The sequence below is a fragment of the Dermacentor andersoni genome, chromosome 8 (assembly GCF_023375885.2).
Source record: "Dermacentor andersoni chromosome 8, qqDerAnde1_hic_scaffold, whole genome shotgun sequence".
Classification (NCBI taxonomy): domain Eukaryota; kingdom Metazoa; phylum Arthropoda; class Arachnida; order Ixodida; family Ixodidae; genus Dermacentor; species Dermacentor andersoni.
Genome location: NC_092821.1, coordinates 65,312,626 through 65,333,806, shown reverse-complemented (window position 1 = coordinate 65,333,806; position 21,181 = coordinate 65,312,626). Strand labels below are relative to the sequence as shown.

General features: G+C 46.6%; 2 protein-coding genes across 6 annotated transcripts in view; one reads left to right on the top strand and one right to left on the bottom strand.

Moving 5' to 3' along the window:
• The window catches only part of LOC140212838 (uncharacterized), a 68,832-nt gene extending 50,070 nt beyond the window's left edge, over window positions 1–18,762 (bottom strand). The window contains exons 1-3 of one of the 5 annotated variants that reach the window (XM_072289708.1): window positions 18,078–18,754; window positions 9,129–9,335; window positions 5,062–5,268 (exon numbers count right to left, since the gene is read on the bottom strand). In XM_072289708.1, the coding sequence (XP_072145809.1) occupies window positions 5,062–5,268; window positions 9,129–9,321 (400 nt within the window). In that variant the 5' untranslated portion in view covers window positions 9,322–9,335; window positions 18,078–18,754. Of the gene's footprint in view, window positions 1–5,061; window positions 5,269–9,128; window positions 9,336–18,077 lie in introns of those variants that run through there. The other 4 variants (XM_072289709.1, XM_072289711.1, XM_072289710.1 and 1 more) reach the window with 4 other exon arrangements.
• LOC140212885 (tigger transposable element-derived protein 6-like) lies at window positions 1,108–3,199 on the top strand. Its single transcript, XM_072284014.1, has one exon. The coding sequence runs from the start codon at window positions 1,612–1,614 to the stop codon at window positions 3,169–3,171; it is 1,560 nt and encodes a 519-aa protein (XP_072140115.1). The 5' UTR covers window positions 1,108–1,611; the 3' UTR covers window positions 3,172–3,199.
• Window positions 18,763–21,181: the final 2,419 nt, after the last annotated feature.

The window sequence follows — 21,181 nt, the reverse complement described above, 5'->3', positions numbered from 1 at the left end:
ATGTTACAGAATAAGTCTACTCGTTTCATTCTTTCTAACTAAAATAGAACTGCAAGTATCAGTGCCATGAAATCTAGCCTTAACTTACCGTCCTTATCATCACATCACAAAATATTCCGTCTGTGCCTTTTTCATAAGTTATTTCATCACCTGCTGTTACGCAACAAACTGATTTCCCTGCCTTCGTATGTGTTGCCCAGACCAGATCACATTCATAAGGTCGGCATTCCATTATGCAGATCGAATGCTTTTTGCAGTCATTTGTACGATGTACTTCCAATGAGTGGAATCGCCTTCCCGCCTCGATGGCCACTATCGCATATCACCAATTATTCAAGAATGTAATAGCTACCACTGTATAACTAGAAACCTTTTTCTTCCCATTGTTCAACCTATACTCACGAACGCCATGCTAACTGTCTATAAATCTAGGTGCCATTTGTTTTTGTAATTAGGATGGTTAGGGAGGTCCAGGATTGTTCTCAATTTGAAGAGATAAAGATATAATTAGTTAAGAGGAAACAGGCTAGCCAGCCTAGTCATAGTAAAGGTAAAAGTAGATGACAAGACAAGGATAATATACTTATATCTATCTATATATATATATATATAACCTTCAGCTTTATTAATTCCTGTTTGCTGAATTTACCCGTTTTGCTTGTAACCACTCCCCTCTATAATGCCGTACTGGCCTTGAGGGTACGATAAATAAATAAATGAACACTGCAGTCGTCAACCATGTTCTGGCTTTCTGAAAGGAGTGGTCTTGCTCCAAGTACCAATGGAAGGAAGGCATGTTTTTTTTTTGAGTCACAATGCAGCACATCAGTAAGTGGCTGAAGAACTTTCGCACAGGATGTGTTTCAAGCACCTGCGAAAATTCACGAGCCCCAAAAACTCAAGCAACCTTCGGAAGTAGGTTGGAGAGGGGAAGTCCTCAATTGCCCGCACCCGTTATTCCAGTGCCTTGATGCCTTGGGGTCAGGCTGACGTCGGCAATAACAAACACCTGCCAATACAAGCGCCCGAGTCCGATGGCTAGCGTTATTGACCACAGCCCATACGACACGATGGCTTTGTTGTTCCCTGTGTGGAGAATGGGTGTGGATTTGGCATACAGTCTAACCCCGCTACAACGAACGTCGCTTCAACGAAATTTTCGCTTCAACGAAATATTTCCAATTCCCCGTCAGCTCGCTATACAAAGTAATGGAACAAATTTCTCATCACAACGAACCATTTTTGGGGCGCGTTTCCGCTTCAACGAAATTTTTGCTATGCGAAGCTCGATTTAAAAATATATCTTACAATAAAACAAGCATATCGCCGCCCATCTATGTACTTCCATAGGCCCACGCTGCTTTGTTTCGCTAAACATTCGCTGGACCAAACTAATCCACTCACTGAAACGCACATGATCACCGCCATAGCTTGGTGTTGATGACTATCGGGCTGGCTGCCTTGCGACAAGGCGCGGGGGCAAGCTCCCGTTTTCTTCCAATCCAATTCAGAGCCGCAACCAATCCGTTGCCAAAGGACGCAGCAGCCTGGCAACAGCAGCGCGTTTGCCCTAGTTTTTTTCACTCGTGCTTGTGCTGCTAGTGCGCTGTAATGAATGCGAGCATGGCGACTTCATCTAGAAAGCGGAAGTTCCTCTCGCTTGAAGAGAAGGCACGGATTATCAGCGCGGCATCCAGTGGCAGGAAAAAGGGAGATGTTGCAGCGGACTTCGGCATCTCACAGAGCACGCTGTCAACGATCTTGAAGTCGAAAGACGCGATAGCGCAAGCTCTTTCTTCGGGGACATCCGCGAAGCGGAAAAAGCTGACGCAAGCGGCTCATGAGGACCTTGAGAAGGCTCTGTACACGTGGTTCCTCGACGTGCGCGCAAAGAAGATGCCGGTCAGCGGAAACATGTTGCAGCAAAAGGCACTTGGCTATGCCTGTATGCTGGGCATCAATGATTTCAAAGCCAGCTCAGGGTGGCTGACCCGTTTTAAGGCCAGGCATGAAATCGTCGCTAAAGTGCTGTGTGGGGAGTCGGCCTCATCAGACGCCGACGCTGCATCTGCTTGGGCATCAGCTACTGTGCCGGAATTAATGGAGAAATATGCCACATCAGACATATACAATGCCGATGAAACGGGACTTTTCTTCGAGCTCCTCCCCTCCAAGACGCTTCACATGAAGGGCCAGCCATGCAGCGGAGGGAAGCATAGCAAAAAGCGTGTGACTGTGCTCCTGTGCTGCAACATGGACGGGTCTGACAAGCGCTGCCCACTGGTGATAGGCAAAAGTGCGAAGCCGCGGTGCTTCAAAGGTGGCAAGAGCCTGCCCGTCAAATATGTTGCCAATAAGAAGTCTTGGATGACACGGGCCGTTTTCAAAGAGTGGCTAACCGCTTTCGACCGTGACATGACGGCAAAGAAACGTAAGGTTTGTTTGCTCATCGACAATTGCTCAGCGCATAACGTTGAAGACGTTCAGCTTCAAAGCGTGGAAGTAAGATTCTTCCCGCCGAATTGCACGGCTTTAATCCAGCCGCTGGATCAAGGTATCATCAATAGCGTTAAAAGCGCTTATCGACAGCGACTGATTCAGCGGCTGGTGTTAAACATCGACACCGGTCGGGCAATCGAAGTGGATTTGTACATGGCTGTACAGATGGTCTCAGCAGCGTGGACGGCAACCAGTCGCAGTATCATCTACAACTGTTTTGTGCACGCCGGCTTTCACTCCGATGCTCAACTGGCAGCGAACTCCACGTCGGACGAGGAAGGCTGCAGTACAATTGCTCCACCCTCCACAGAGGCCAATGCGGCATGGGCAGCCCTTCAGGACTCCGGAGATGTGCCGGCCGATGTTCACATCGGCGACTACATCGCTGTTGACAGTGAAGTGCTAGCTCACGAGGAGCTGAGTGACGAAGCTATAATTGAGGGCGTTCGCCACAACGACGCATCATCGGATGATGACAGCGACGCGGAGGACTTAGCGCCACCACCTGCAATAAAAGTGATGGATGCTTTTGATGTGATCCGCAGATTTTTCGGTGCTCACGATGACGACGTCGCGATGCAACTGTTCACCGAGTGCGAAAGCCGCGCCACTGCACTCGTGGCAAAAAAAAAGAAGCAGAAGAAGCTGACCGACTTCTTTGGAAATAAATGATGTTTTGGGACTATGTGGTCCAACCTGACAGTGTTTTTGGGCTGTTTTCGCCTCAACGAAATTTCGCTTTAACGAAATTTTTCGCGCGCCCCGTTAGTTTCGTTGTAGCGAGGTTCAACTGTACTGGCGATCTGCGGCCGTGGCAGGAACGATAGACAGCTCAGCTCCAATCTCCACGAGGAGGCGGGTGACGGTGACGTGGTTGACAACCATGAAAAAGTGACTCGTTTGAGGGCCGATGTCGCATGCCGTCGTTAGCGACTGGCCGGTGCATTTCCCGACCACGAACAGGGCTGAGCGCAACGACTTGCTTGTTTGCGAAAGTGACGGTGGTAACAGCCCAACTGCCACGGCGAGTCTAGGTGCACTGTGAGACTGTGAAGCCGAATGGTTGTGCTGACGTTGGTCATCAGTGTTGCTGCCAGTCGCCAGCTTCTCCAGTGCACTGGTAAAGTGGTCGACAGTTTCCTCTAGGCATGAGAGCCAGTCTCTTGGCTCCAAGACTCTCAGAATAGCGATAGGTAGCTGTGCACAGACGAGCAGTCACATGCAGCCAGCAAATGTAGCTAACCAATCGAGACTCATCTCACCGGAACCCAACAGCACCATGCTAAGGATTGTGGGAGGTGTAAGAAAATCTTGTGCAAAATTGGAAGCTGGTTCTTGTTTGCAGAGTGCTTGCCCAGTAATTAATGCAGCCAGTTCAGCAGTTGTAATGCTTGTTGGTCGCCGAGTTCCTCGAAGAGGAGCTCTTGGCGCCTACTCTGTTGTCATGGCTCGAGGTACTGCAGGACCATGTGTTTCAAGTCATCATATGCAGTGACCGAAGGCGTACCCACTAGCACGTCACCTACGGCATCAGCGATGTCGGAGCGTAACGTGGCAATGACACGTGGGAACGTGGCAAAGCTGGGAAGCTGAAGCTCTGCGGCAATAACAGCAGATGTAATCATGTCACCGTCTTTGTCAGCAGCTGTAGGAGTAACATCGTCCATGGCTAGTGTTCGAAAATAAAATGTAATGTCCTGCATCACCACTTGTTGGGAGCTCTCTTCAGGGTAGGTAAGGAATACATACTATGACAGCTTGTGAATGCACACTCGAATGGCTTTGTTCAATTGTAAAGGCACATTTGCCAAGTGGCTGTCGTGGTGCCCCAGTCGGGCAGCCGCCTAGGTTCCAAGAAAGACCAGCAGGCAATGACCTCCCCTGCGAGGTAAACTGGATTTCCGGAGCAAGGAGCCCCATGGCAAGGAAAACTGGATTTCCGAGAAGAGGGGACAACAAACTGACGGATGGTCGCCACAACATTGTTGCACATTCCTAGTCCTGCTTAGTCATTACTGATGATGTGCTTCGGGATGTCGTAACTCAAAGCTTTCCTAGAAAAGATTCCTGACAATGCATATGTGGTTTCCGCCTCCCTCAATGAATGAGCATATCGATAAAACAAAGTATATTTTGTTTGTAGTATGCTTAACTACAGTAATGAATTTTGTTTTAATTTTGTTCAGCCTAAACACAGGGGTCGACTGACATGCTGCATGGATCTCTATTCCCGTTCTTAGACAAGTACACCGCTTTAAGCATAACTAAGGGACTCAAGGATGTAACATTAGAACAGAGCAATTTCAGGCCTACAAGAACGTCAAGTCATGAGGTATCTGGATTAAACTCTGCCATCTTAGTTGCTTCAATGTGATCAGTACAGCATTATTTCTGCATTTTGCTTGAATCAGTATGCAGACAAGGCTCGCAAACCTGCTAATTTGTCCTCAACAGCAGAATGTCGCACGCACTTTAGCAAGTGATACCAAGCTACTCAGACTTGGCCATTCACAATGCTCCCACACGCAAGCAAATGTAAGAGAAGTGCCAGTCACTGCCCACCTGAGGCGGAGCTTAACTGCTCCATAGTCTTCGTAGTCTGCACGCTCCTAGACTCGCTCCATCCTTTGAAGCAGCACCCAACAGACTTGTCGGCCTGAGGCAAGCTGCACTGCATGCCAACCTCGACCTGACCGACGACCTTGGAAAGGGTGTGACATTCCATTTTGGCAGGGACGCTTTCGGCTAGGCTCATCGCATTTGTGAAGCCTGCAGAAAATATTTGGGGTGATTACAGTCCTGTTATGGTATCAAAAAGAGGTAAATACAACAACAGAATAAATGCAGGGGCACTTTACAATGCATAGCCATGGAATACAATACAGTCGCCGACTGATTTTCCGGACTCCAAAAATTCGGACATGCTCGATTATTCGGTCTGCTTCGCGGCACCGCCATTCTCCCCATGGACCATAATGTATAACAACTGCCAAAAGTTCGGACACCTCGCAACCTCTCATCTGATTTCTCGATCGAGATCACGATCGAGAATCAACTCGATCGAGAGCACCATGTACCGACTCTGACCGGTACATGGTTTGATTTGCTGAACGCCATTTTTGTTTTGAACAGGGCCTTCTTGCTGCCGCTACTGCAAATCCCCGCTCATCATCATCGTTTCTGCCTGGTTCGATAGAGCGGTTCTACAGCAATTCCAGTTTCAGCTTAGTAAGCCATGTAAAGACAATCCAGCAGCGGATTTGTTTCTTCGCCCACGACACTGCGAGTAGGCCACGTTTTTCGTTTGTGCAACTGGTGTCGGCATGGTGGTGTTTGCTTTGTGTGCTGTGTCGAGGTTCCGGTGATGCAACGCGGCATACGGAAACATCGCATCTAGTGTTAAATGGCGCCGCCAGTGCCCGCGCAGACTGCGCTGGGGAATGCCGGCAAGCGGGTGCCGGGAGGCCTAGGATTTGTCGCCTTCCGATGTGCCCCTATTGATGCTGAAAATGTTCTGCCGAGACCTGAGCAGTGGTTGCATTGCGATTCCGGACACCGTTTCATTTGACAGTTTCACAGGTGCTGACACTGTTGCACTGACATGCGCTGAACTTGACGACGGCGAGATCATTCCTCAGGTTTCCACTGCACCGCCGGACGATGACTGAGTCGGAAGATGACACACCATGTGCTATGCTGCCGTCGCATGCGGAGCGTGTACCAGCAGTGACTGTGCTTTCAGCCACCTATAGTGACCATACGACCCTCTCCAAGATTCACGCTTATCTGATTGCGCGTAAACAGAACAGCGTGCAATGGCGCATTCACGATTTCTTCAAGCCTACTGCCGAGCCCGAATAAGTGCGTGAAAATAAAGGATTTCATTTTTTTCCTTTAATCTGCTTTTTCGGACAGATATTCAGATATTTTTGCAGTCCTCGTGAGGTCCGAATAAATGGTCGGCGACTGTATAACCCTTCCGGTTCAGTATTCCTAAAAGGCTACAGGTGGTAATCTACATTGATTACTCCAAAGCAAAGCAACCTCTTTTCTGTGAAAGGATTATGACAGTTGAACATATGTCAGACACTTTTTCCTAGGATATATTCTAAAGCTATCGGTGTAGTCCAAATAATGAAAATAGACTGCAAGATACTAGGGTCATCATGATCGGCCTGTTTAATGTCCACTCTATGATCCCCATGTCTTGTGAGAACTGATACCATTCTGTGCTTGCAAAATTTCTATTTCATCACACTACCTAGTTGTCTGCCGTCCACAATGACACATCAGTTCAGCTGGTACCCATTCTGTAACCCTGATAGACTGTCAGTTACGTACCCTACCCATTACAGCGCTTGCCAAAATGTTTTTTTAAATAAAACAGCATTGTTTAGGTATTTCATCCAGTTAGGGGTAGCTCCGTGTGTGTGTGCATTCATGCAAGCAAGAATGAATGTATGTATGTATGTATGTATGTATGTATGTATGTATGTACATACATATGTACAGTCGAGTCCACTTATAACAATGTTCAAGTGCCATGAAAATTTCATTGTTATAACCGATAATTGTTATAAACGGATTGCACGAAAAAAAAGCATAACAACTGCAAGGAGGGGTCACACACGGCAAGTGACATGCCAGCTCTGCCGAGGCATCGTTTTGGTGGTCCCGAAAGGGGCCTTGTACAATATACGAGAAGGTTGCTGCGGCTGCCTCTCAGCTTGAAAATCCCTTAGCGCCCCCCACCCAAAAAAAAGAAAAAAAAAACATGAATACCTAAGAGCATTTAATGAGGGCAAAATAGCTTGCACTTCTCACTTCTTTGCTGAAACAAAACCGTAATCGGCGAGTTTCGACTGCTTCGCGGCAATCTTGCCGATGTCTTTCTGGAGGGTATCCAAATGTTGAACATGTCCGAGCGAAAGGTTTTTTGCAGAAATGAAGTCCCGCAGGGAATCGATCATTCTTGAAGCCTCCTGTTGAGACACAACTTGTACTGGTTCCGGTTCATCTTCGTCAACGCTGCTGTCATCGTCTTCCGCGCCGGTGACTGCTGCAACGATAGCCTCATCAGTCAATTCTTCGTTTGTCGCGACTGCATCGTCGGCGTGCAAGAATTCTTGAAGCCCCTCCGCGTCGCCGTCATCACCACGCACCGTAGACCAAAGTTCTGTAATGGCTCCATTGGCAGTAGCTTCGCGATAAAGATGGGGCAGCCCACACTCAACTGCCGTGACACGTTTTCAACGAGCGGCACACCCTCAGAATTGACTGCTCCCCGCGCGCCAATACAAAAGCAACAAAAGAAATGCCTTCCTTCCCTCTCCTACTCTGTCCAGAGGAAAGCGTCCGTCTTTTCTCCTGCTCACCCCATTCTCCTCGCATGCGTAGTCACGTGAGCTTTTCGCCGCCCCTGTGCGGGCGGCTCCGCATACACGCGCGCGCTTTTGGCGTAGTTTGGCCAGCGTGGTCGCTGCGTTTGCGCGTTTCTTTTTCTGTGAGGGTTGGCTCAAAATGACTACATTTAATTGTTATAACCGACAATCTAGTATGATAGCATTGTTATAAGCGGTTTATTTTACCATAGAACACACTGCAAAGGTGACGGTGCCGCGGCTGTCCATTGCTATATCCGATATATTGTTAAAAGTAGTATTGTTATAAGTGGGTTTGACTGTATGTATATATGTATGTATGTATATATGTATGTACGTATATAGTGATGGTGAAACCAGCCCAACTGCCGTGGCGAGTCTAGGTACACTGTGAGACTGTTTTCATTTTTGATGAATAAATACATTGCACTTCCTGCTGTACCTACATGCAAGACGACAAGCATACTTTCGCATCAGGTACGCAGTCGAGATCGGGGAGCCCGACCAGCCCATCGGAGACATAGAAAGCCTGGCCCGGGCCCGGCCCAAGCCCGAATGAGAAAATCTCCAAATGGCCCGAGACCGGCCTGCGGGCTGGGCCGGGTCCGGGCTTTCGGGCTGGCCCGAGCCCGTGCACAGCTCTACAACGAAGTGACGGATGGTCGCTACCAAACTGATGCACATGCCTAGTCCTGCTTAGTCATTACCGATGATGTGCTGTTGGATGTCGTGACTCAAAGCTGTCCTAGAAAAGATTCCTGACAGTTCACATGTGGTTTCTGCCTCCCTTAATGAATTACCACATTGATAAAACAAAGTATATTTTCTTTGTAGTATCCTTAACTGCATTAAAGATTTTTAATTTTGTTCAGCCTAAACAAAAGGTCGACTGACATTCTGCATTGGATTTCTATTCCCGTTCTTACACAAATACACCGCTTTAAGCATAAATGAGACACCCAAGGATGTAACATTATCACAGAGCAATTTCAGGCCTACAAGAACATCAAGTCATGAGGGCTCTGAATTGAACTCTGCCATCTTAGTTGCTTCAATCTGATCAGCACAGCATTATTTCTGCATTTTGCTCCAATCAGTATGCAAACAAGGCTCGCAAACCTGCTAATTTGTCCTCGGCAGCAGAATGTCACACACACTTTAGCAAGTGATACCAAGCTACTCAGACTTGGCCATTCACAACGCTCACACACGCAAGCAAATGTAAGAGAAGTGCCAGTCACTGCCCACCTGAGGTGGAGGTTAACTGCTCCAGAGTCTCTGTAGTCTGCACGCTCCTAGACTCACTCCATGCTTTGAAGCAGCACCCAACAGACTTGACAGCCAGAGGCAAGCTGTACTGCATGCCAACCTCGACCTGACCCATGACCTTGGAAGGGGTGTGGCATTCCATTTTGGCAGGAATGCTTTCAGCAAGGCTCATTGAATTTGTGAAGCCTGCAGAAAATAATTGGGGTGATTGCAGTGCTGTTACGGCATTGAAATGAGGTAAATACAACAACAGAATAAATGCAGGGGCACTTTACAATGCATAGCCATGGAATATAATATAACCCTTTGGGTTCAGTATTCCTAAAAGGCTACAGGTGGTAAACCACAGTGATTACTCCAAAGCAAAGCAACCTCTTTTCTGTGAAAGGATTATGACAGTTGAACATATGTCAGACACTTTTTCAGAGGATATATTCTAAAGCTATCGGTGTAGTCCAAATAATGAAAATAGACTGCAAGATACTAGGGTCATCATGATCGGCCTGTTTAATGTCCACTCTAAGATCCCCATGTCTTGTGCCAGCTGATACTATTATGTGCTTGCAAAATTTCTATTTCATCACACTACCTAGTTGTCTGCTGTCCACAATGACACATCAGTTCAGCTGGTACTTATTCTATAACCCTGATAGACCGTCGGTTACGTACCCTACACATTACATTGCTTGCCAAAATATTTGTTTTAAATAAAACAGCATTGTTTAGGAATTTCATCCAGTTAGGGGTAGCTCCCCGTGTGTGTGCATAAATGCAAGCAAGAATGTATGTATGTATGTATGTATGTATGTATGTATGTATGTATGTATGTATGTATGTATGTATGCATGCACCTAAGCTCTTTGCTGCCAACTTTGGCCACTGGGTAGTCTATGGCCAAATGGGTAGAGCACCTGGCTGCTGTGCTGAGGGAGCATGTAACATTGTCTACGTGCTGATCTTCAACAAACCTTTTTGATGCCATGCTGGTTCACTGGGTATGTGCCACTCTTCAACGGCCCTGGACGGCATCTACCACTTATCTCCAATTACCCTTGTCTTGTCGTCTACTTTTACCCTGACTATGACTAGGTTGGCTCGCCTGTTTCCTCTTAACTAATTATATCTTAATCTCTTCAAATTGAGAACAATCCTGGACCTCCATAACCTACACTCACAGCCATTTACCGTACCTAACACCTAAAAAACCTAAAACTAAAACCTAACCTAACACCTAAAAAGGTATTGCTGATGATGCCTTCAATTTACTCCTTTGTAAGAACTGTACTTTGGTTAATGATATTATCACGAAATGCAAGCGTGTTGAGCAAGTGAAAAGTCAACGCATCAGCCATTTGCATGGCTTCCCAATATGGCTGCAACATCCTCTTGTGATGACCGACAGGACTCTCCTTCGCCGGCAGCATCCTTCAAAGCAGCTGACGAAGGTTGTGCAGAGGAAGTTGAAAGCCATGTGTCCTGCAGCTCGATACCCACCTGTAATTGATACATGCACTCCTATGGTTCACACTGTTCAGGCTATTGTGTGTCAAGAACTCGCTAGTATCGGCTTGCATTCAGTATGTACCATGATCAGTTCCAGGCTATCCGCACGTCCTTCGCTCGTGCATACCAAAAATCAGTAGATCCCTCGAGGCTCTCGCAACATGACAGGGTGGCGAACACTGTTGAACGAACCTTTGTGCTTCACTTGTCATGTTGGGCACATTGCCCGATACTGTCGCAACTGTTGGTCATCGATGCCGTTCTTGAACAGGCCTCGTCCAGATAGCGTTTTTTGCTATCTCCAGCTGCAAGTTGAGATGAACCTGCACGACACTTGACGGTACAACCACACGGTGTGGTCGACCACTGTCGCCGAGCAGTCACCAGTCCCGTTTGCCTGAAAGTCTATGCCCGTCCAGGTCACCCGAGCCCTGGCACCTGTGGGCGTGATTCTGACCTGGGCATATACCTTCGGAAAACTAAAGATGGAGCTCCCGGAGGTGGATGCTGCATTGTCAACCTCACCGCCAATGCCTCTCACCCTGTTGACCAGACACAATATGGTCAATGTAGAAGTCGATGGTTTGTTTGTTCCAGTGCTTGTTGATACTGGAGCCCATATCTCAGTGATGAGCAACCACCTTCTTTGCCATCTGAAGTCCTTACACCTGCCGCATGTCATGCTATCTGGGTCGCTGACGGAGCAACGCCCATTATCCTTGCTATGTCCAGCGCCCAAGTAACTGTTGCTCGTTTCAACACTTCTGTTTAATTCGCTGTTCTTGAACAGCGTTCCCGTGACTTGATCTTCAGCCTCGACTATTTCTCGGACTATTCAGCACTGATTGACTGCAGTGCTGGCCTCCTCCAACTCAAGCGGCCTATTCAGTGGTGTCCTCCAAAATCAGTTAAGCCTTGTTTATGTTTTGTAGACTTCGTATGGTTGCCATCCCCAGCTCCCATGTATATGCCTTTGACATGCTTCCCATCTGTTCCTGACAATGACTAAATGCCGACTCCTTATCTCAATGTTCTCCTGCTAAGCAGAGTTGTCATACCTCATACCATTTTGACTATTGCCAATACCTGCATATTTCTTCCCGTTAAAAATTTTGGTTAAAGTACACAAGTTGTCCAGAAAGGCATGTCGCTCGGCAACGCTTCTCCCATTGCCAATACGGCTATCTCTGTATTAGAAGGTCCGTACTTGTCTTCATTAACCTGCTGTCCGATAAGTTCCGCAACGTCGGATCCTGGCATATTTTCAAAGATGATTGCTGAAGACCTGCTTACCAAACAGGCTACAGGCCTTTGTCACATGCTGGTGTCTTATTGTGATGTCTGACTTGGAGAACCGCCCACTGGGACAGACTTCCGTTGTAACTTATAAGAATGACACTGGTGACACTGGTGAATGACATCTTATCCCATGTCTCACAAAGAATGAAACGTTATCCATGTTGAAGTAGACAAGAAACTTAAGAAAAGTGCAGTTGAGCCGTCTTTGTGTCCTTGGGCATTGCTGGTTATCCTGGTCAAAAAAAATGGCAGCTGGCGATCATGTGTCAACTATTGTCAACTGAACCAGATCATGAAAAAGGATATGTACCCTGTCCTGTGGACTGATGATGCCCTCAACTGCGTTCACAGATGGAAATACTTCTCTTCGCCTCCAATCTGGCTTTTGGCAGATTTCCATTGATGAACTTGACCATGAGAAGACTGCTTTCACCATATTGAGAAAAAACCAGCCAAGAAAAGATCCACACAGGAAACATACAAGAGGACAGGAAAGAGACAGGTTTTTCTTAACTGAATGCACCAACTATCCCAAAGTGTTTTACAATACTGCTTTTGTTACACCGGACGGAATTTACATTTTAAGGTTATGCCTTTGTAATGATCTTTGTAATGCCTCAGCAACTTTTGAAAGAATGATGGACTCTATCTTTCAGGGCTATAAGTGATCCAACTGTTTCTTATCCGGACAATGTCACTGTATATTCCCCTACATTTCAACAGCCACCTCAGTCGCTTGGTCGCTATTCTTGATGCTGTTAGGGAGGCTAGCCTTTAACTTAGCTCTTCCAAGTGCCAGTATACATCCTGATCCTGATAAGATTAATGTTAAGAAGTTTCCTGCACCCTGCTCAGCAAAAGATTTGTGCAGCTTCGTGGGCTTCTGCTCCTATTTTCGTCAGTTTGCTAAACTTTTTGCTGATATCACCCATCCACTGACTGACCTTCTCAAGAAAGACCCTACATTCTTTTGGGGCTGCGAACAAGTCGATGCCTTTTTGCTGATAAGTGATTGCACGCTGTTATTGAGCATGAGTTGCATTATGCTGCTGCACCTTCTATATCTGTGCCCCCGAAAGCCACTGGGCGCTGACCTCACACGGTTACATATACAGCTGAGAATAAACATTGCTCGCTCTTTCGTGTGCCTTCAGATCTCCCTGTGCTTCTTAGAAGTGGTTACACGGCGAGATACATCACAAAGTAAGGAAAAATAAGTTTTCGGACCCTTTGGTTGCATGAATGTTTTCTGGCATTCTTGCGTGCTTACATACAAAGCAAGCCTGCGCCAAAGCACTTCTATGCTAGCCGGCACTCACTTTATCTTTAAGCGTGAGAAGCGGGTGATCTATTGAAAGCCCAGTGCAAAAAGCACGCACACACCAATCTGTGCTCGGAAATGGAAGCGCAAGCATGTAGCGAGCCGTGCCAATTTAATCCACAGGAAAGAGAAGGAGCGATGAGCGAAGGTGCACGCAAGCACATAGCAAGCCATGTCAACCCAATCCAGAACACAGAGGATAAGGGAAAGCGCGGCGCTGCCAACTTCTGACACTAAGCTCAGCGATACCTGACAGGGTGTCTTGCAGTCACATGTTCCTTCACACATGGTGCTTCGTGTACTATGCCTGCTGCCATGCATTGTTTTCCCCAACCTAACCTGTACCACTTGCTCATTAGTAAATGTAGTTTAGCTGCCCACTCAAATTTTTATACGGAGGTTAATGTGAAAAAGAAAACTTCCCTGTACTGACCTCGACATACACATGTAGTTGGCACCTCAAGCCTGAAGCTGTACGATGCAAATCAGCGGTCAGGCTTGGCGATTCTGCTTTCCAACTAATCTAGTTAAAAGCACCACATTTGCATACTCAGTGTTTTTTCTGGCAGCATATTCATAACATGTGTAATAAAGACGAGCTCCTGTACATAATCCGCCATATGACGAACATATTGCATGCTGCTCAAGATCATAAGGTGGCCAAATGCTACTCCTTTATTACTAAGCTAACCACCTCTCATTACTTTTAATGCATAAGCATTCTTTGGCGAGTACCCTAGCAAAATCTGCCTGTCTTGCGAAGAGTGTAATGCCTTGTATCTGCAGAAAAATGCGTAATTTGTGCAGTAATGCATTTAATCATTTTAATTGTGTAAATGTAGATGATTGGTAGCTTTATAAGCGACAAGGAACGACGGAAGAAAAGAACTGTTCCGAGAGAAAACCCATATGATCAGACTTATGCATATCCATTGGGATACATAGTGCTCCATAGAAGATACCTGGAGAAACCTATTTAGGGGTGGGCTAACATGAAATTTGGGCGTGGGCAAACAAATTTAGGGTTATACGCTTACGCACACTATAGTATGCATACTTAGACAACTGCAGTGGAGTTCCTGCAAACTTACTGCTACAAACTAAACACCTGTCTGGAAAGTGAAACTAATGAGCCAACACATCTGTTCTGCGTCTAATAAACCTAATTTGTACATGCAATTTTTACATGTCACTCGTGTATAAAAAAGACGAATGTTCAATGTGATCGGCAGGAAGTGGCAACAACCGATTCGACAATAGAACATTCAAGGTTCAAAGGATTTTCTTTTCTATGAACAAAATTGGCAATGAACATTGTGACGTGTTTCATTTGCTTGCGCAACCCTTTTTCAAAGTAATTTTTTTTTTATTTTCTGGTGGTTCAAATGCACATGGTCTATAAACCGTCATCTTATTTTTTTTTTTTTAGTCAAGTGCATGTGCTTGATCATATAAAGCTTTATTAGACATGTCAACAGTTCAAATCATCACATCCAAATCAACAGTTCAAATCATCACATCCAAATGCATACACTCGCAGATGGTCTCTCCAGTCTGACTGGGGTTTTCCAGATTAAATCACAGGAAACTAGATTCTCAAGTGTGTAACGAATTAATGTTTAATTCTGTACGCATTCAATAATGGTGAATATCCCAGGATGGTTTTCAACAACATCATATCTTTGTAAAGATGCTTGTGGGGCTCGAGAATCACGTACATTTGAAGCCGCAGGCATTTTTCTTCATTTTACCCATACATGTTTCTGTATTTGCTTGAAGGTTGCGTACGGCGGCTTGGTCAAACAAAGTTGCCTCTGCAGCCAAAGATGACATTCTTTTGTATATACTTTGCACCACAGTTTGTAGTGCACATATGATTTTATATGTCACTGTCTTACTTTGGCTTGATATGTTATGCACACTGTCCGTGCTTAATTTTCTCTAAGGACAATTTCAGTTATGGTTTTGAGGGTAGTATAGCCGCTCGAAATATCATTTTGTGGATTTTGTTGTAGCTTTTCATGAAGCTAATCAGGTGCGCTACTCTTCATGGACAACAGTTTACATAACTCAAGAGATTCCACCTACGAGTTGCCTCCTTAAAACGATCCCCATATCGCTGCTATGTGGTGTCGTCTTGAATAAGTGGTGTCGTCTTGAAAGGCATAACCACGGTCACGAGCTTGATGATGAGAGTCAGTAGCGCATATTTTGCAAGCAAGCACTACAATATTCGAAGCACATTTGCTTTAAAACCTACATAAAGCGCATCTCTACAAGCTTCCGCCGGAGTGCCTGCCAACACTTGAGCTCTGTCTCTTGATCAGCTTCGCTTTGGCATCACATTTCTTGCCTTCGAGTTGTGTACGTGAAAGCAGAGAATAATTAAGTCATCCATTGTGCTGTAAACCACCGTCCATTTTTTCCAAGAGGAATAAATATAGATTTGTTCTCAAGAATGAAAATGTACTCAACATGGCGTTCACACACGTTAGACTTCTGTCTGTCTGTGAGACATTCTTTCAGCGCAGCATGGGTTTCCATATACTGACCCTTTCGCAGAGCACTTTGTTCTAGAGAAACAACAATGATGATGATGATTGGGGTTTATTGGCGCCAAGGCTATAATAGGAAACTGCCGTTGCTGAATAATGATCATCGAGAAGTGGATGAAACACGGCAGTATAGAGGCCTAAAAATATTCTTTGGAAAGTGCATATATTCTTAACTAGACACTGATACATATATGCTGTGGAAAAGGGTGTACCATGAAGAAGTGATATACTAAAATATGTCGCTACAAGTAGCACTACTGCCAGTCCAAGGCCCTTAAGCACAGTGGCCCGGAGGAATTGTGCCACACACATTGCTACTCTCACAGCATGAGCCCCTCGTGAAAGCATGTGCTAATAATATTGTGGGCTTATAATGCGCAGTTAATTGACATCTTGTAAAAAATTTAGAACTTGGTTCTGCTCCAAGAAACATTACCAGATGAAGGGGAATGTGGCATCAGTATGCTATAGGAAAGTGCTTTTTTTGTTCAGCTTCTGCTTCCCATCACTCCACTAAGATGCCAGCCAGCCTCTCACCACACCTATCACAGAGGGGAGGTTCACTACCAGTCAGCAGGTAAGAACGAGTACCGTATGTGTATCCTATTCTCAGTCATCAGAACATGACATCAGTTTCTCGCGTTTTTGTTACTGAAGGCCAATTTCGTATGTGCAGCTTAATTAAAGAAATGAGATGGCACTTTCGGCAGCAAGCCGCATGTGGCCTCAGCAACAGCACACAAATACAAAGCCATTACCATTTCTACCTTTCTTCTGTGCAATCAGCTGTCAGAAATGCAACTAAGTTTTTGCAAATGCACTGCGCTCCAATCGTGTTGGATTGAAGACGTGTGCAATAGTTGGCTGCAAAAATAGTGACGGGCATATTAAGGAATGGAATGAATCTGTGTGGCCAATTGGGTGGACCGCTGCTGCAACTGTAGGTATGTGTTACTCGCGCTTTGAAATGTATGGCTTTCCTCGAGGATACAGGTATTTGCTCATTCGCCACTGCTGTATCTCTAACCTTCAAAGAAAGGTCCTCAGTCCTGGAATGTCAGCAAGAGTGAGTACCGCTTGTTAAAAAATGATAAAGGAGGTAGTGCCACTTCCTGTCATGGCAAGTTTCACATGCAGTATCTACACACATCTACCCTAACTGGCATGGAATCTTACGCCCACTCTATCGCCAACATGTCAATAAGTGAATGGGTGCACACTTCAATATACGTGAACCATATACTTACAATAAATGACAGACTACACCGACAGCACACAAATGGTCAAAGCTGAATGATTTTTGTGAAAGTCCACAAGAGTAACTAGAGATATCTTTGCTACAAGATATTTAAATGTACAAAACGGCTACGTTTCAAGCAGCGTGTGCAGCAATAATAAATATACCGCAATTGAGCACACCCACGTGCAATGAGGCAGAAAGTAATCAGATAGTGACTGCACCGACAGACTTTGCCGAATCAGAAATGTGAAAGCCGGTGCTTCAAAATATTTTTCAAAGAAAGTACGATGAGTGAAACACACTAACCCTGATTCAATTCATGAGCGGAAAGTTTGGATACAATGGAATACATATTTAGCCCCACTTTCAGAAGAAGCACCATATACGCTGCTCGCGCCGTTTGGACAACTTAATCAGCTCCGAACGCTCTTTTTCACGTTCTCTCTGTGGCCAAAGCTACGTGTCTTTCACCCAGTCGCCGCCTACGACGTCTCCCGAAACAGAGGTTTGTTAGGCCGCACCGGCGTCATACGCATCCATTGTAAACACGGAGGCAGTTGAGGCAAGCAATGGACGCATCAACATGTGATTAAACATGGCAGCGTCCACCGGATCACAGTGAAAATGGTGACTGTCACTCTCTGCCGTCGTCCCGCTGCGAAAAAACATATTGAGCACCAACATCACGTTGCATCTGGCCACTGAAGGAGCCTTGGAAACTTCTCCCTATTGTGAGACGTCGACGCAGCACTTCTGCGCTGAACTTTTCCGCGGCAAAAAAACCGCCGCACATGACACCAACAACATAACCACAGTAGCAACAGACAAAGCAGCACCACCGATATGTATACAGACGAGGAAGCAAAAGCGATACCAGAAGCGACAGAAGTGACGAATGACGCGATTGCAGCACAAGTAGTTCGCGTGATCACCAATTTCGGCAGTGCACACTCTTGCGGGTGACACCGTCACTCCACTCGCGACGTTTAGATTTCTCAAAGAGCACTTACCGAGTGAAGCTCTCCTTAGTGCACTTAACTTGACCGCTTGGCAGAGGTATTGCTTTATGGTTGTTCCTACAATTAAGTGTCGGCAGACGAACGGGTAATCGTGCGAAACTCCGAGTACTCTCACCTTTGTTCCAGATGCGGTGCGGAAGTACCGGCGCTTGCGAAACGTGGACTATAGGACCTGACAATGGAACAGACCGCGGGGTGCCTGACGATGGTCTGAGGTATCCTTCGAATGAAGTAATTTATTCTATGAAAGCACTGTGGCATTGTGACCAAAGTCGCCCTCCTGCTGCTGCCGCCTGCCCTAGAGTGTACTAGAAAACGGATGAGTGCGGCCAGCGGATGGGGTGGCGCATGCTTGCCAGTCGGGCGCGCGACGACGAAAAATACTGTGGCGGCGCTGCCATCGACGTGGTAGCAAGAGCTTGGTGGCGCAAGCCACCGCCCCGTTCCAAAGGGGACGCTCATAACATCCATCCATCCATCCATGGATTGCGCTGCTTCAAGGTCACACCGTTGGAAACTGCTGGTGATACTTCTGGGTATGGTGATTGGTACTACTGTGAACGCTGGTATATGCGTTAAGACTGTTCAAACGGTCTTTATAATTGCATATGGAATGTATTTATCCCTTATAAATACGCGCCTTTCTTTCCCTTCTTTATTTCGTTTTATTATTTTTTCAATGCCGCTCGGTAATTGCACGTGCGGCCGCAGTGTCGGCTTTCATCCTACTGTTTTTGTACGGTTTCCTTTCGAGAAATATTTTTCTTGTTCTTCAAGCAGCATGTATCTCTCGTGGCCCCCTGGAGGAGGCAACACACCCCTTTGGCCTCTGCTTCACATAGACGGCACCCCTGGACTGGCCCACCCGGGGGGAATCGGTTGTTGCCTTTTCCTGTCTCTCTCTCTCCCTCCACCCTTCGTCTTTCTCTTACTTTTCATCTTTCCTGTCTTCTCCTAGCTTCCGCTTACTTCCACTTTTTCCAGGCAGCATGGGTTAACCTTGTGTGAATAGCTAACCTAGATTATCTCATATTTGGTTATAGTGATAACGTACAGCCGGCGTTTGCGGGACCTGTTTTTTACAGTCCCTGCAGCGTCCCCTTGTAGGGCTCCACGTTATTGCCGTGGCGTTATTGCCGAAAATTAAATTATTCTATGGCAAACTCCTTCCCACCCCTCCCTGATCGCCCTCAGAAAAGAGGGCGCACCGAAGACGTATTTAAGTTCTTTGGTCGTGAAAGACCCAACTTCCCACGATTTCACGTCATTCACTCGGAAAAGTCAGATACACAAGTACGCACAATCTCCCCATTTCTAGTTTCAAAGTCTTTAACTGAGGCTCTTGGTCCAGGTTACAAGGCAACAAGGATGGCAAGTGGAGATCTCCTCTTGGAGGTCCAGGATCTGAAACAGTTCGAAAAGTTACCCAGTCTCGCGTCATTTGGGGACGTTCAAGTGACAGTGACTCCACAACGCACTGTGAACACTACCCGTGGCGTTGTCTCAGAAGACGATTTGCTTCAGCTGACGGAGGCACAGCTCTTGGAGGGCCTTAGTAGCAGAATGTTGTCAATGTGAAAAGAATAAAGATGAGACGGGATGGTAAATAAATTGCGACCAAACACATAATACTCACTTTCAATTCAAGTGTACTGCCCGAGTCAATCGAGGCCGGGTACATCAAGCTCCGTGTTAGGCCATACGTGCGAAATCCACTCCGATGTTTCAAATGCCAGCGCTTCGGCCACAGCTCGCAGAGCTGCCGAGGCCGCCAAACTTTTGCAAAATGCAGTGCCCAAGAACACACCTCTGAAGCTTGTGAGTACGCTCTCCACTGTGTAAACTGTGACGGGGAGCACGCCGCGTACTCGCGGTCGTGCTCCTCCTGGAAGACGGAAAAAGAAATTGTAACGATCAAAGTAAAAGAGAATATAACATTCAAGGAGGCACGCAGGCGGGTTTCATACCTGCCCAAGAAAAGGTTTGCCGATGTGACGCGTCAAGGGGCAGCGACACAACGGCCTCCGGCGGCTGTCCGACCGACAAGCAGTGAGTCGGCAGTTACGCCATCTGCCCCCGCGGCGATTGCAGCTAGTGCTGCTCCGTCAACCCAGCAGAAGAGACCATCGACCACGAAGGTGGGCGCAGCCGAGGCTGCCCCAACCTTCCCGGCCCCTTCCAGCGCTGGCAACAGCCTGGAATCCTCAGGGAGCCCCATCGACCTCCGGGCTGGTGGGCGCAGGGGTCTTGCCCTCTAAGGCGGGACTCTGGTAACTTCTCGCTCGCAAGAGCACGTGTCCGGCGCCTCACAAGAGGCAATGGACACTACACCTATATCCTTAAGGCGCACCAAGCGCCTAAGGAGAGGCGAGGCTCCCTCGAACGCTTCAGAAGGGGCAAAACCCCCGTTACAGGGCCTCGAAAGAGCTCTGTAATCTAAGGCATCAATTCCGTTTCGGTACACACAGCACCAATTTACTTTAAACATGGATACACAAATTATTCAATGGAATGTCAGAGGTCTTCTTAGAAACCCTGATGACATGTGCAAGAACTTATCCACGAACACAATCCAATTAAAAGTGCTGTGTTTACAGGAAACTCACTTAAAATCGAAACACACAAACTTTCTCCTACAGTATGTTACGCTTCGCAAAGATCGCGATGATGCTATCGCATCATCGGGCGGCGTTGCCATTGTTATTCATAAAAGTATGGCCTGTCAACGTTTGCAGCTACAAACGTCCCTCGAAGCAGTGGCGGTTCGAGTTGTTCTCCTAAACAAACTCATCACCATTTGCACGCTTTACATACCCCCGCATTACCAATTAAACAAACATGAATTTCAGTCCATTATAGATCAATTGCCAGAACCTTATATGGTGTTCTTGGCGATTTCAATGCACACAGCAGCTTGGGGGGAGACTCTCGTATCGATGCGCGAGGTCGTCTCGTTCAACAGTTCCTTTTTTCGTCCGGTGCGTGTCTGCTTAATGAGAAGGAACCCACATATTACTGTCTTGCAAACAACCTTTTCTTCAATTGATCTTAGCCTTGTTTCCCCGTCTGTACTGCCTGAACTCGAATGGAAAGTT